This window comes from Apodemus sylvaticus, chromosome 5 (genome assembly GCF_947179515.1).
Source record: "Apodemus sylvaticus chromosome 5, mApoSyl1.1, whole genome shotgun sequence".
Classification (NCBI taxonomy): domain Eukaryota; kingdom Metazoa; phylum Chordata; class Mammalia; order Rodentia; family Muridae; genus Apodemus; species Apodemus sylvaticus.
This window is the reverse complement of record NC_067476.1, coordinates 103,123,360-103,135,992: the sequence shown is the minus strand read 5'-3', so window position 1 is coordinate 103,135,992 and position 12,633 is coordinate 103,123,360. Positions and strand designations below refer to the sequence as shown.

The 12,633-nt window shown below is 42.0% G+C and overlaps 1 protein-coding gene across 3 annotated transcripts in view; it reads left to right on the top strand.

The window, feature by feature from the left end:
• The window catches only part of Znf106 (zinc finger protein 106), a 55,561-nt gene that overhangs the window by 23,425 nt on the left and 19,503 nt on the right, over window positions 1-12,633 (top strand). For 2 of the 3 annotated variants that reach the window (XM_052183315.1, XM_052183316.1), the window contains 6 exons: window positions 2,803-3,000; window positions 5,618-7,765; window positions 8,894-9,521; window positions 10,630-10,699; window positions 11,732-11,886; window positions 11,963-12,023. In XM_052183315.1, the coding sequence (XP_052039275.1) occupies window positions 2,803-3,000; window positions 5,618-7,765; window positions 8,894-9,521; window positions 10,630-10,699; window positions 11,732-11,886; window positions 11,963-12,023 (3,260 nt within the window). The remainder of the gene's footprint in view (window positions 1-2,802; window positions 3,001-5,617; window positions 7,766-8,893; window positions 9,522-10,629; window positions 10,700-11,731; window positions 11,887-11,962; window positions 12,024-12,633) is intronic. The other variant, XM_052183317.1, reaches the window with a different exon arrangement.

Genomic DNA, 12,633 nt, shown 5'->3' with positions numbered 1-12,633 from the left:
CTTAGCTGCAGTGTATGTGCAGTATTTGTCCTATAGTCTCTAGATTCTTCTGGTGCAACCTGTCGTGAGCAGATAACTGTTTATATGGTAAACTTTGTGTTGCTCTGAGATGTTTGCTATTACAAGTTAGCACCCAACCCATGCTAGATTGAGCTAACATCAATCTAGTTGTTTCAGAGAACTTTATTCTTAATAAGCTGTTTGTGACAGGGTCTCCCTTACGTAGCCCTGGCTGGCCTGGAACTCACTGAATAGAATAGACTGACTTAAAAGTCACAAAGATATACCTGCCTCTACCTCCACATTCCTTTAATCTTTAAACATATCTTTATGTTTAAACACAACTTCCCCTCATGTAAAAAAAGGCAGTCTTAAGATACTCTATGCATTAGAAAATAATGCATTAAAATGTTATAGGATGACATGAAATTAGAACATTGAATTCGAGGTAAACCATTGATATTTTTAGGGAACCTGGTCAGAGCTCTTCATTTTAAAAATTTTAAATGAAAGCGTTGTGCTACAAAGTTACAAAAAAAATGTAAGATTTCTACATTTTTCCATTTTTAGAGATTCTTCCAAAATAAGAAACAGTATTGGGTATAGGTTTGTGTCTAAAGTTGCTACTGCTTCTGCTGCTCCCCCTGCCCCTGTCACCCTTTCTTTTCTGAGACAGGGTCTCCCTTTTTGGCCCTGGCTGGTCTATAACTTGGTTTATGGACTAGGCTGACTTTGAACTCACAGGGATCTGCTTGTCAATCCCTTAATAATGCTCTTTCTGTTTCCTTTATTTGGGGGAGGTGTTGGCTTTTAAATTTTTATTTTATTTTATTTTCGAGACAGGGTTTCTCTGTTTAGCCCTGGCACTTGCTCTTTGGACCAGGCTGGCCTTGAACTCGCAGAGATCCATTGGCCTCTGCCTCTGCCTCTACCTCCCAAGCGCTGCAGGGTTACGTTAGTTAGTGGCTGCAGCCACTGTTGGGTCTCCTTTTGCTTCTACTTCTAGTGCAGTGCTGCAGATCGAACCTATTGCCTCATGCCCTGCACTCGCTGGATGCTGCCTGCCATTGTGTTATACTTTCTGCACAACTGCATTGCATTTTGTTCCCCAGGATTTATGTTTTATTTGTGCTAAATGTATTTATGTAGTAAATGCATGCAATGTGAGAACTAGTACCCACAGAGGTCAGAAATGGGTGTCAGATCCTGTGGTGCTCATAAGTCCTCTGAGAAAATAGAAATGTTCTTAACTACTGAGTCATCTTTCTGATTGTATTTTAAGATGTACCAGGCATTGTTTTAAGTTTTTATAGTTTGTAACTAAATAACATAGTGTTGTGCTTGGCATTTAGTAATTGTTTGGTAAGCTGTTTGTTTTGTTTTGTTTTGCTTTGCTTTGTTTTAAATGGGCATTCAAATGATTTGTAACAGAAATTGTCTTCTAGTAAATGAAGTGCTCAGTTTCAAGGACTTCTATTAATTCATAACAATTCTGCTTATTTTGGCTTGGTTTTGATAAAAGGGGGGACGGGGAGTAAGTGACTGGGTGTGTTTCATGGCATGTGTCTGGAGGTTTATATAGGCAGATACTGGGATTGGTGTGGGAATCACAGCTATATTACTACTATAAACCACAGAACAAGTTCCTGGACTACATTTGAATTATTGAACAGCCACAGTTGCACTTCTCAGTAGTGCTGCACAGACAGATGATGTAATCAGAGGATTGAAAGAACTTAAAAACAAATTATTGATCTGCTACATAATCTGAAGAGGATTTAAGATTTTGATTGTTAAGACTGCCCAAATGGGGCTGGAGAGATGGCTCAGTGGCTAAGAGCACTGACTGCTCTTCCAGAGGTTCTGAGTTCAATTCCCAGCAACCACATGGTGGCTCACAACCAACTGTAATGGAATCTGATGCCCTCTTCTGGTGTGTCTGAAGACAGCTATAGTGTACTCATAGAAATAAAATAAAAAAATAAATAAATCTTTAAAAGACAGACCAAACAGGAGATTTGCTATTGTGTCAAGTAAAATAAAAAGTAGACAGAAGCAAGCCAGTGGTCACCAGTTCAGGTAAAAGCCAATTTTGTGTGTATCTGGACTGCATAATTTTCTGAGACTTGAGAGAAAACATTTGCCTAACAGCTGTTAACTTCCTACATTGACATGGTTTCAATTCCCTTTACTATAAGCCTGCTGAAGCAGAATGTGTCACATGTATCACCCAGACTAAGAACATTTGCTCGAACTACCACTGCCATTTGCCAGGGTCCGGAATCTTCACATTCCAGGCAGAGTGCCAGCTTTTCAATTTAGTTACCAAGCTGAGATTGGCTGTTCCTCCTCCTCTTTGCTCCACCCCCAGCTTTCACTGGAAGAACACTTTAGAGCTGGAGATTAAATGGATGTGCTGTCACCAGGTTTTCTGAGTGCAGCTGGCACCATGGGTGTGCCCCAGAGCAGCTTGTGTTTGCTCTGAGCCCCCTGCCCTGCCTCCTCTTTCACCATGTTTCCTCTGGCAAGATTTTAAATACAGCAATTCAAGAAGATTTCTCCTAATCTAACATTAATCTAAAGTGTGTTACCTCTTGATTGCTGGAAAAGGATCTAAAATTTATTCCAAAGTAATTTTTAAACAAATGTATTAAAAGTGGTGAGAAGAGCCCTGACTTGATTAATTCTAATCTTCCACTGTTCCCGGCTTTGTACAGAGTCTTTCAGAGGAAACTCACAGTCTGGTGAGTGTGTCATGCCAGTGGGGAGCATTGAATGTCCTTCATCTCCCTCTTTCCCTAGGGACAGTAGTCATGAGTGTCGAGTGTGCCGGGTCACAGAAGTGGGTCTGTCTGCATATGCAAAGCACATTTCTGGCCAGTTGCACAAAGATAATGTTGATGCCCAAGAAAGAGAAGATGATGGAAAGGAAGAGGAAGAGGAAGATTATTTTGATAAGGAACTTGTTCAGTTAATACAAGAAAGAAAAGAACAAAGTCGGTAAGTCGGTTTGTTTTCAGTTTTGCTTTTTGAGATAGAGTTACATGTCTACATGTGAGGCCTGTCCTGAGGATGGGCCTCTAGAGAGCTCTGTGTAGCTAAGAGCACACTCTACTAACTAAGCTGCACTCACAACCTTGTGGTTTGAAATTTGAAAGAAAAGTAAGCCTAACTTTAAGAGCCTTTAAGCTTAACCTTATTTTAAATTATTAAGTTTTGTTTGGGTTTGCTATCCTGGGAGATATCTCTATCTCCCAAGGTGGCGGGATTATAAGTGTGTGCTACCACACCTGGTTTTGACTTACTTAATGAAACAGAAGATAGGAGAGAACAATGAAGTTAATGAGTTTTAAAGTCCTACACTGTGATGAGAAAATTTCCAACTCTAAATTTTAAAGATTCTTCTTGAATATTATTTATATATACTCTGACCTTCTTATTGTTAGAGATTTAAATATAGGTAGGAAACACGTAGTTTTACCCTAAATAAGTCCTTTAAAAAGACTTTCTTAGTCTTAAGATGCCCATAGCAACATGATTGTTGACCCCTTGGGCTGTTTAATCCTTCTGATGCTATTCTCATGACAACAGTACAGCTGGAGTCTGCGCTTCTATTTTAGGAAGTTAAATGGGTAGGGCACTAATTCTTGTTTCTTATACAACAAAACTATTATAGCTTAGCTGTGTAAATGATTAACCACTATCAGAGGCTATGATTAGACACTGATATCATCCTTACTGTTCTGAGTCTTATATGCCCCTGTAATGACATAATTATATGAAATCAGCCACTTATTTCTTTTATTTATTGATTTATTGAAGCAGGGTCTCTTTATGTAGTCAACTCACATTCTTCTCAGCCCTGTCGTAAGTGCTAAGATTACAAGAAAGTGCTACCATGCCAGCTGAGATGAATTTTTAATTCTGTCTTGTGAAAAAGGAACTAATTATGTCCAGAATAGTACAGGTGTTAAAGGCCAGTAAGAGCCATCAAGATGGTTCTGCAGGTCGAGGAACTTCAGCCAAGCCTCCAGCTATGTTCAGTCCCCCAAACCCACATGGTAGAAGGAGGCTACTGACTGTCCTCTGTTCTCTGATTGCACACATGCACCATGCATGCACATGTGCACGCACACAATCAATTTTCTTTTAAAGGCCAATTAAGGTCACTTTTTAAGACAGTAGTTACTGTGTTCTGGTTGAAGTAGGATCTTGCTATGTAGCCTTGGCTAGCCTAGTGCTTACAGCATAGACCAGGCCAGCCTCAAAATCTGAGATGCTCCCACTTCTGCCTCTCAGTGCTGTAAGAGGAGTGTTATCACCACACCTAGCCCTAAGATGTTATTGTATGTGTATAGGTGTATGTTTGTTCATGTGCCACACTCTTGACCTGCTGTTCATGGAAGCTAGAAAAAGGTGTCAGGTCCCCTGGAACAGGAATCCCAGATGGTGATGAGTGGGTGCTGAGGACTGAACACCAGGTCTCCTGGAAGAGCCAGTGGTCTTAACTGCTGAGCCAGCTCTCAGTTCTAGGTCAGATTTAGAGAGAACGAAATTCAGTTGCAGAAACTGTTGCTGTGACATTTTGAATGTGTCAGGGCCTGAGTGGGTAGGATAACATCTGCAGTCAGGGTTCAGACCTTTGCTCGAGTCCTTTGCATTTATATGACTCCATTCATGATACTTAGCTTCTCTAAACTTGAGCCTCTTCATTTAAAAAGTAATAATATATGCCTCTGGATTGTAAAAATGGAATGAGGTAATCTTAAAAAAAAAAAAAGCACTAATGAATTAATCTGTGTGAAGTGTTTAGCAGAAATGAAGTGAACTTTAGGTCACTTTATTACCTGGTGTTTTGAGCACCTATTACTTGCTGGGATATTAGACACACCATAAGTAATTTGTAAAGAAAAATGATTTCACACATTTAAGTAAGTTTACTCCCTTTTGTAGACACCTTATGTAGAAGCTTACGAAGCTGTAGCTTCTCTGTAAAGAGCTCAGAAGCTCTTTGTAGCTTCTTGAGAGATCCCTTATTTGGCCTGTGCTGTTTTGCTGCATTGGGGACCTAACTTATTGCATTAGCTCAGTTCTAAGTCTTATTCCAAACAGAAATTATATGTAAATTTTTTTATACTACTGACAGTTACAGATGGCCACTTGATAAAGTGTGATCTTACCATTTAAAGGGGGTTAGAAGATAGATTCTTTTTCATTAAGAACCTTTATCTGAAGAAATCATGTATGGCCACTAACTGAACATGGAGTTACATTAACAATAATCCTAACCACAAAATATAACCGCCCTTATTTGGAAAGAGCTGTATAATGTAAAAATGCTAAGGTAATAGGAACAAAATTCTAGAACAGTAATCCCTGTCACTCCTCCCCCTCAAATTGGGAGGATAGTTTAAATCTGTCCAATTTTTAATGTTTTAGGATAAAGGGGAAGATAGTCTTTTACCTTCCAGATGTAAAAGCAAGCACTAGAAATAAAAATAGGCCCCATTTGGTAATTTAAGAAAGGGGGAGGAGAGCTTTGGTGGGTTATGCCTTTAAAAAGAAGCACAAGTAAGAATCTCATTAAATCCTTAATGACAAGCTGTTTTTCTTTCAGACAAGATGAACCTTCCAGTAACAGCCAAGAAGTAAACTCAGATGACAGGCAACCCCAGTGGAGACGAGAAGACCGAATCCCTTACCAAGACAGAGAGAGCTATAACCAACCAGCAAGGCACCATCGTGGGCCTCCACCGAGAGACTGGAAATGGGAAAAGGATGGCTTTAATAATACTCGAAAAAACAGCTTTCCACATTCTTTGAGGAATAGTGGTGGACCAAGAGGAAGCTCTGGCTGGCATAAAGGTGCTACAAGAGGCTCTTCAGCTTGGTTCCATAATCACAGTAATGCTGGAGGAGGCTGGCATTCAAACAGTGGGATGGTAGATTGGAATTATAACAGCACAGGAAGGAATTCCAGTTGGCATTCTGAAGGAACAGGTGGCTTTCCCAGCTGGCACATGAACAACAGTAACGGAAACTGGAAATCCAGCGTACGTAGTACAAATAGCTGGAATTACAATGGCCCTGGAGCCAAATTTCAACAAGGTAGAAACAGAAATTCTAACTATCAAATGGAAGACATGACCAAGATGTGGAACAAGAAATCTAATAAGCCAAGCAAGTACAGTCAGGAGAGATGCAAGTGGCAGCGGCAGGACAGGGACAAAGCCGCCAAGTATACGAGTCCTCCCGAAGGATACGCAAGTGACACATTTCCTTCAGAAGGCTTACTCGAGTTCAATTTTGAGCAGCGAGAAAGTCAAGCCACTAAACAGACAGAAACGGCAGCCTCCAAAATTAAAGGAAAAAATGGCACCAAACCAAGGGAAAAGTTCCGCCGCTGGACACCTTATCCTTCCCAGAAGACTCCAGATTTACAGTCAGCCCTGAAAGAAATCATTGGCAACAAGTCAGAAACGCTAGATAAGCCTCTCTTTAATTTTAGCTTAATAACCGCAGGACTGCGCAAACCAGTTGATAAAACAAGTAATCCCTCAGTGCTAAAAACACAAAAGGAAGTACATCCTGGATCTCCCAGTCACAAAGCCATTTCTGATGGCACTGCTTTCTGTGAGGCGGCACGAGCTTGCCCCATTACTGAGCAATCTGAACCACATCAGAAGTCAAATAAGATTCCATTACTGAAATCCCCACTCCTTCCACTTCCAACCCCTAAACCAGGTCCTCATAAACATAATTTGAAGAACCGCTCAAAAAATAGTGAGACAAGATCCTTTCCTTCTGGAGATCAGTCACATCTGAACAAATCTACTTTAGAAGGTAACCATGGTTCTTCCTTCACATCCAGATCATGTGCATTAAAGGGGAATAAAACTGGATCAGGCACTCAAAAAGAACCTGACGAGAAGTTAAGTAGTACATCACAGAAAGCCCAAGAGGTATCCCAGTATCCCAAAACACTGCAAAATCCACTCCTTAGCACACCCAAAAGGATGGAGAGCCATGCAAAAGAAAGTAGTGTAGAAGAGTCTACAAAAGACTCTGTGAACAGTGAGTCTCAGTCACACTCAGCTGAAAACAGTGGCGTGACATCTGATGCAGAAAACTGTGGCATAAAAAGTGAAGGTGTGGCTTCGCCAAGCACAGAGGCTGTGTCCTGCAGCACTCACACTGTGGATAAGGAACAAGGGAGCCAGACCCTAGGAACATCTGAGAGCCTTTCCACCTCCCCACATGATTCCACACTTCACCAGAAAGAGGCTGAGTTACAAGTGACAGCAGCAAGCAGTCCACATTCTGGCTTACTGCTAGACTTGAAGACCTCTCTGGAAGATGCACAGGATAGCAACCTTGTTAAATCTGATGGACCTTTTGAAACAGAGAGCTTTGAGGGTACTGGCTTGGATGCAGAGCTTCAAAAAACTGATATCAATAATCAGCCTCCAGGCACACTCCTACCTGAACTAAGTAAACTTGGTTTTCCTGCCTCGCTCCAGAGAGATCTAAGCCGGCACATTAGTTTGAAAACTAAAACAGGAACACATCTCCCAGAGCCAAACCTCAATAGTGCTCGACGAATTCGCAATGTTAGTGGCCATAGAAAGAATGAAACAGAGAAGGAATCTGGGCTTAAGCCAACCCTACGACAGATTCTAAATGCATCAAGGAGAAATGTCAACTGGGAACAGGTCATTCAGCAAGTATCCAGGAAAAAGCAAGAGCTGGGCAAAGGCTTACCCAGGTGTGTGCCTCTCTCATACCTGACCTTGGTTTCTTTTAAAGGTTACCACCCTTTGGCCTCGATTAAAATCGAGTTATTGTTCTACTTAAATTAAACTTTTGCCAAAAATATCCATTGTAAATGTCTGATTTAATTCAGTATTAAGCACTGACTGTTCCTATATGACATGTGTGATAGTCTGTCTTGACAGAGGATACCATTAAAATGGAGGCACACCTGAGACACTAATTGGACCCAGGATTACATATGTCATCAGAAATCTATCACTTTAGTTCAGATGGACTAGAATGTGCAATCTATCTCTGAATCTTAATGTTTGGAACCAGTGGTAAAACTTTTTGATTTGTTTGTTTGCTTTTTGGTTTTCAAGACGGGGGTTTCTCTGTATAGCCCCGACTGTACCGGAATTTGGTCTCTAGAACAGGCTGGCCTCAGACTCAGAGAAGGCCTGCTTCTGCCTGGGGTTAGAGGCATGTGCCATCACCACCCTGCTAGTGGTCAAATTTGTCTGCTACCTTCCACTGATCCTGCTTGATCTCCTTTAGGCACTGCAGAGTGCTTTCTCTTAAGCTCACTTACAACATGTTGAGATGCAGTTGTAAGTGGTCAAGAAGTGTTCAACGTAGGTTCAACTTAGAAAATCATAGTTTTGCAACAATATAAGTGTAACCCTCCAGGCTCAGACTTTACTATTGTTGAAGTATTCCTTTCTTAGTCCTTTTTTCCTTGTATTCCTTTCTTAGTCCTTTTGCAAAGTGCATGCTATAGTAAAGCAGAAAGCTTAGAGTCATGCTTAGTGGTTGTGAGTACTTGGTAAACTGGTTGTTTTGCTTTTAAAATGTTTATTGAAGACAAAGATCTCTATTTGGAAGGGGGGAGCAGTTGTTGCTAATTCACTTGCATTCTTGTAGCTGCACACAGTTTGGATTCAGTGCCTGTGACCCTGCAGTATTCATTTACTTCACTCTGGAATTCAAGTCAGAGGTTGTGCTCCTTGACAGCAGGAACCTTTCTCTGTGACCTCCCTCTGTGCAATGAAGCCTGGCACATTTGACACTCCCCAGCCACATCTGATTTGTTCCTTTCTCTTTTTTTCTTTGTCTTTTTTTTTTTTTTTTTTTTTTTAAGGTTTGGCATAGAAATGGTACCTTTGGTTCAAAATGAACAGGAAGTCTTGGATTTAGATGAAGAGCCTGATCGGTCCAGTCTGGAAGGATTCCAGTGGGAAGGTGTTTCCATTCCCTCATCCTCTGGCTTGGCAAGAAAGCGAAGTCTTTCTGAAAGCAGCGTGGTCATGGACAGGGCTCCTATTTATAGCTTTTTTACTGGGGAAGGTACTGGCAAAGAAAATGAAGCCCAGCAGAGTCCTTCGCCTGCTATTGCATTGAGTACTGCCCAGAGTCAGAAGGCAGCCATGTATCTTGAACAGGAAGTGGCACCTCTAACTCCCTCTGTCAGAACAGGTGAAAGGGTTGGAAACATTCCTACCCAGCGGCGACATAGTGCACAGTTACCATCTGATCACATAATGCCTTTCATGCATTCAGCCAGAGACCTGAACAGCCAGGAGAGGTCTATCCCACTCTCAGAGCGCCACTCCCAGGAGAGCACTGGAGAAGGAAACTCACTCTCATCAAATGCATCTTCAGGTCCTACAATCTCCAGCTTAGCAGATGCAGCCACTGACAGCAGCTGTACCTCTGGTGCTGAACAAAATGATGGTCACAGTATTAGAAAGAAGCGAAGAGCCACTGGGGTGAGTATGAGTCCCCATGCCTTTGCAAAGTATCTGTCCTGAAGACTTGAGTATTGATCAGAAAGGCTTAACTCATTTTCATTGGCTATCTGGGATGTGGTTTCCTTTGCTCCAGAGCAGAACGTAATGCTCTTTACTTTCCTGCTCCTGGCTTCTCTCTGGGTTTTCTCTGAGTGGCTCTACTAAACCAGATGTAATAGGATACGAATGTACAGTACCAGGAACATATGAAGTCATCTCTAAAAACCAAGTCTCCCAGCAGTGATTCACCTGACTAAGGATAGGTCACGTCTTCAGCTGTAACTTAATCTGTTTTCATAGAGGCACTCATACTGCTGCGTTTGTAGGGTGTGTGCGAATGTTGGGTTCTTGGTTAGGCTGGAAAGCTTACCTCTGGAGAGAGACTTAATAGCATTAGAATGCTTGTACATGAACACTGTGCAACACTTCCCCAGTCTCTGTAACTGCCCTAGTTAAGCCCTCCTGAGCCTTCAGTTAACTACTTATGCCCCTCTGGCTCCCTGATGGTGGTGGTGGAGGTGGATCATCATCTATCATCATCATTGTCCCTAGGTCCCTTTCTGAAAAGAAAGTTCAGAAACTTTCTTTCCAGTGGTCAAACCATCTGTAATCTGACACCCCCTCTCCCTTTAAAGCTGAAGCCCCATTCTGTTTTCCTTCAGCCAGAGGAGGTACTGTTAGGTGATTTTTAAATATACTTGAAGCTTGGGATTTAATTTGCAAAGATATTACCTTGAGGTTTGTCATGTGGATGGTTTAGTGTGTTATTGGGAAGATTTTCTTTAGAACGGTAGAGTGCAACCTCTCCCAAGATGAACTCAATAAAATGTTACTGGCTCTCCCGTCCACGTCACTTCACCCAATGGATTGGTTGATACAGTGGGCTTTAGTACATCTAAGGGACCAGAAAGCACGTGGCCTTGGGTTTTCTTTATTAGAAGCATTAGGTCAACTAATGGTTAAGTTGTGCACAAGGCTCTGTTGTTCTGGTAGAGATAGTAGCAATAGCAAAATGTCATATAGGACCATCATTTTGTCCTTCACTTGTAGAATGACATTTATATTCAGTATGCAATTTCCTTTTTAGGATGGATCTTCCCCTGAACTACCAAGTCTTGAGAGGAAAAATAAAAGAAGGAAAATTAAAGGAAAGAAAGGTATGGCTATATAATGTTACAGAAGAACATTATTGGTTTTACAATGCTAAGTGTTGAACCCAGGGCTTCATCCAGGCTAGGCTCTACCTATGTCTCTGATCACAAGAAGTTGCTGTGATAGTACTTCAGCCTTTTTATAATCTGGTGTGGTGTTTTCTAATCATCAAACAACTAGTCATTTGCTTCACAGTACTTATTGTTTGTTTTGAGACAGGGCATTATTATATAAACTGTTTTCAGACTTGAAGTAATCCTCGCCTCTGCCTCCCCGCTGCTGGGTTTACAAGCTTCTGGCTTCATACTACAAGACTTGCAAGTGTTTTTGTTTTGTTTTAATTGAAAAAAGGAGCCAGGCGGTGGTGGCGCACACCTGTAATCTCAGCACTCTGGGAGGCAGAGGCAGGTGGATTTCTGAGTTCGAGGACAGCCAGGGCTACACAGAGAAACCCTGTCTCGGGAAAAACCAAATCCAAAAAGAAAAAGGAGCTGGGTGGTGGCTAAGTGGAAAAATACTTGCCCAGAAAGTATGAGGCCCCTGTTCCTTGCTGGACAGGATCCTTGCTGCTGAGGCAGGATCTGTCCAGGTCAGCCAGGCACATGTAGTCCCTGTCTCCCAAGCAAGAGATACAGATAAATGAATAAACAAACAGAAATCTGACTGTTGAGAACTATTTGAAACTTAAATAACTGACTAAAAACCATGGCTTCAGAGGAAGAGTGGAAGGGCTGTGAGCCTGAAGCTGGGTCTCAGCCAAGGCCCTTTGTGAGGAGCACAAAGACAGCTGGAGACAGGAGCAGGACCAGACGGTCTGCCTGTCAGGGCCGGGGTGTTCCCAAAGGGGTGGGGCAGAGAGGGGGCGCTGTAGGATTCCTGATGGGTCTTATTTGATAATTTTGAGCTTTGATGTCAGTAAGATCCTTGAGTCTCATTGGTGTGTTGAGAGAGAAAGACAGGTTTGTACTAAGCAGGTTTATTTCCTCTGTCTTTGAAGAAAATGTTACTAAACTAGGCTTTTTGTTTTGTTTTGACAGAACGTTCTCAGGTTGACCAGCTATTGAATATTTCCTTAAGAGAGGAAGAGCTGAGCAAGTCTCTACAGTGCATGGACAACAAGCTCCTGCAGGCACGGGCAGCCCTCCAGACTGCTTACATTGAAGTCCAGCGACTGCTCATGCTGAAGCAGCAGGTGACAGCTGAGGAGTCCTGGGGCGCTGATGAGCAGGGCGGGCTTCAGAATGCTTAGCAAGGTGTTTTACTTTCAGATAACTGTGGAGATGAGTGCTCTGAGGACTCACAGAATACAGATTCTGCAAGGACTACAAGGTATTTAGAGCATGCCTGATGAACTGTTAATTTTTGTTATCTGTGGAGGGCTAAAGCAGATAAGTTATAGGGATGTCATACTTTTCCTGCATGTCTCCATGGTTTCATTCTGTAAAAAACCCAGAGACTTGGATGTCCCAGAAATGTGTAACAGAGCTGGGCTGAGTGGTCAGGCCCGTCATCTCCACTGCTCAGGAGGCTGACATGGGAGAGATGTGAGATGAAGGGTTATCTGCGTTACAGAGTGAATTCAAGTCCCACCTGCATCTCAGAAGGATGGATGGAGTAAAAAGAATCAGCCATGTAGCTTGGTTGTTGGTGTTTGCCTTAGGTTTGATTTACAGTATGGGGTTCCAGTGACAGAAGAAGAGTAGCAGAGATTGCTTTGGTGAGAAATCAGAAGGACTGAGTTCAAATCTTGGCTTCTGTTAGTAACTATATGACTTGGATAAGCCCATTTAAAATTTGATTTTTCTTTTTAAAAATTTTATTCTTATTTTTTATCATGGCCTTAATCAGTAGCCCAGATTGTCCCAGGATTCATATAGCCTAGGATGACCTAGAACTTAGTTTGAACTTTTTCAAACTGTTGAGTGTTAGGCTTGGAGGT